At 39.3% G+C, this 2756-nt stretch overlaps 1 protein-coding gene across 1 annotated transcript; it reads left to right on the top strand.

Moving 5' to 3' along the window:
- Positions 1-775: 775 nt before the first annotated feature.
- On the top strand, positions 776-2523 carry LOC108485634 (UDP-glycosyltransferase 91C1). Its single transcript, XM_017789487.2, has one exon. It carries the CDS (start codon positions 999-1001, stop codon positions 2430-2432), a length of 1434 nt encoding a protein of 477 aa, XP_017644976.1. The 5' UTR covers positions 776-998; the 3' UTR covers positions 2433-2523.
- Positions 2524-2756: the final 233 nt, after the last annotated feature.

The raw sequence follows: 2756 nt of genomic DNA, 5'->3' as shown, positions 1-2756 counted from the left end.
AAAGACACCTTCTGCCTATGGAGTCAAACCTCAACGTGTTCTTGATTTAGTTCCTTCGCCACTAGGAACTAGAGTGAGTAATGAAGGAGAAGCTTTTGCTGATCATATAAGACAAGTTCATCAAGAGGTGATGGCTGCCTTAAAAGCAAGCAATGAGGGTTATGCTAATGAAGCTAATCCACATCGTCGGATTAAGGAGTTGAAGAGGGAGACTTAATTCCAGTACATTTGAGGCGACAAGGTTTCTAAATTATCAAAAGTTGAAATCAAAGAAGTTTGGGCCATGTAAGGTGTTGAAGAAAATAGTTCTAATGCTAATGTGATTGAGATGCCACCAGATTTGCACATCCGCCCAGTTTGTAATGTGTCTAACTTATACTCTTTGGAGGGTTTTGAAGGAAATGCTGCTGAAATTTCAAACCAAGTGCATAAGATGTGTTGGATGTGAAAGAAGTGAGGTCTAGAAGGGGTAACAAATATAGGAGGTTTTTAGTGAAATGGTTAGGGAAACCAGCTAGCGAGAGTGCATGGATTGGTCTTTTCAAGCCCTTTATTTGCAAGGAAGTCCCTTATATATATTCTGTATGGAATTTACAGCAGCAGATTTTTTATTTGCAAGAAAGTCCCCTGCATGTGCATTTTTATAACAAATTATTAACTTCAATTTTAAATTATAAGAGGTAGCAAATTCCAACTTGACATCTTATAGCATGGCTGCCCTTTCACTTGCAGTTGGCATTATATTATTAGTAAAAAAAATGATTATAATATCATGAAAACCCTACATTCCATTTCATGCCAAGAAAGATTTCAAAAGGTTTGAAGTTAAAAACAACCCACCTTTGCCTTGTTGACTTATTCTTAGCCTCTATCCATATAGCCCTTCTTCATCATCAAAAATTATCTCAAATCTATAACATTATGTTTTTCCTTTCAAATCATTAATTTGGTGTAAGTAACTAGTGCTAGTTCAAGTTTTATATCCAGTGCTCAATTCAATGGAGAAGAGCAAATCTCTGCACATAGTGCTGTTCCCATGGCTTGCAATGGGCCATTTCATCCCATTCTTTCGTCTCTCCAAGCTTTTAGCTCTAAAGGGTCATAAAATCTCTTTCATTTCAACCCCAAGAAACCTCTCTAAACTTCCCAAAATCCCACCAAATCTATCTTCTCAGATTTCCCTAATCTCTTTCTCTTTGCCTACGGTTCCCAACTTACCATCCCTCGCAGAGTCTTCCATGGACATTACTCATAACCAGCAACAACCACTTAAACACGCCCTTGATCTGCTACAACCACAACTAGCTTCCTTCCTTCAATCCTCGAAACCTGATTGGATCATTTACGACTACGCTTCTCATTGGCTTCCCTCGGTTGCATCTCAGCTAGGTATCTCACGGGCTTTCTTCGCTGTTTTTACAGCTGCTTGCTTATCTTTCATGGGTTCACCGTCGACGTTGATCGGCAGTGGTGATGACGGTGATGATGCAAGATCAACGGCTGAGGATTTCACGACAATCCCCAACTGGGTTCCTTTTGAATCTAACTTAGCTTATCGTTTGCATGAAATCACTAAATATATTGAACGAACGGACGAGGATAACTTTGGACCGCCCGACACTGTCCGGTTCGGTATTACGATTCAACAGAGTGATGTTGTTATCGTTAGAAGTTCTACCGAGTTTGAACCGGACTGGTTCAATCTTCTAGGCGGGTTATATGAAAAACCGGTGATACCGGTCGGGTTTTTACCGCCGATACTGGAAGAATCCGATGAAATCCAAGATGATGAAAAATGGGCTGCTGTTAAAACGTGGTTAAACAAACAGAGAGTCAACTCAGTGGTTTACGTAGCGATGGGGACTGAAGTTCATTTAAGTAAAGAAGAACTCGGTGAGTTGGCTATTGGGTTAGAGAAATCAGGTTTACCCTTCATTTGGGTATTGAAGAACTCACCGGGGACAGGTGAGTCAGAGTTCGAGATGTTACCTGATGGGTTTAAGGAGCGAGTCAAAGGACGTGGGTTTCTTTACATGGGATGGGCTCCACAAGTGAAGATACTGAGTCAAGACTCAATAGGGGGATTCTTGACTCACTGTGGTTGGAACTCAGTTATAGAGGCATTAGGTTTAGGGCGAGTTTTGGTAATGCTTCCAATGTTGAATGACCAAGGATTGAATGCAAGGCTGTTGAATGAAAAAAAAGTGGGGTTAGAGATACCGAGAAACGAGTTGGATGGGTGGTTTACAAGCGAGGCGGTGGCTGAGTCGGTTAGGTTGGCGGTGGTGGAGGAATCGGGGAAGGTGTTGAGAGAAACAGCGAAAGCCATGAAGGGGTATTTTGGGGATTTTGGGAAGAACGATGGGTATGTGGATAAATTTGTTAGTCAACTTGTGGATTATAGGAAATGGGCAGGTGACAGCAACTGCTAGCTTTTTATATTTGAATAAATATGAGAATATGTACCAAATTAATAAAATCTAAAAAAAAAAGAGGGGATTTCCGTCTTGATTGCCTTCTTAAGACTTTGTAAATTCTGAAACTCACAGCATTCTAATTTTCAGAAGATTGGCTGCTGAAAAGCAATCATTTTGCAATCGAATATGGTGAAATTAATTATATTTCAACCGATTTAAATTAAATAAATTATTAAACTTTTTATAAAAAATTATAAATTTCAATTCTATAAAATTTTAATCACATTCAATTGATCCATATCTATATGCAATGTGAACTAATATATTGGTCGATTTTTA

This window comes from Gossypium arboreum, chromosome 6, assembly GCF_025698485.1.
Source record: "Gossypium arboreum isolate Shixiya-1 chromosome 6, ASM2569848v2, whole genome shotgun sequence".
NCBI classification, from domain to species: Eukaryota; Viridiplantae; Streptophyta; class Magnoliopsida; order Malvales; family Malvaceae; genus Gossypium; species Gossypium arboreum.
This window is presented reverse-complemented; position numbering and strand designations above follow the sequence as displayed.

Coding starts and splice junctions, on each gene's coding strand:
- LOC108485634 (XM_017789487.2), top strand. CDS start 999: ATGGAGAAGAGCAAATCTCTGCACATAGTGCTGTTCCCATGGCTTGCA.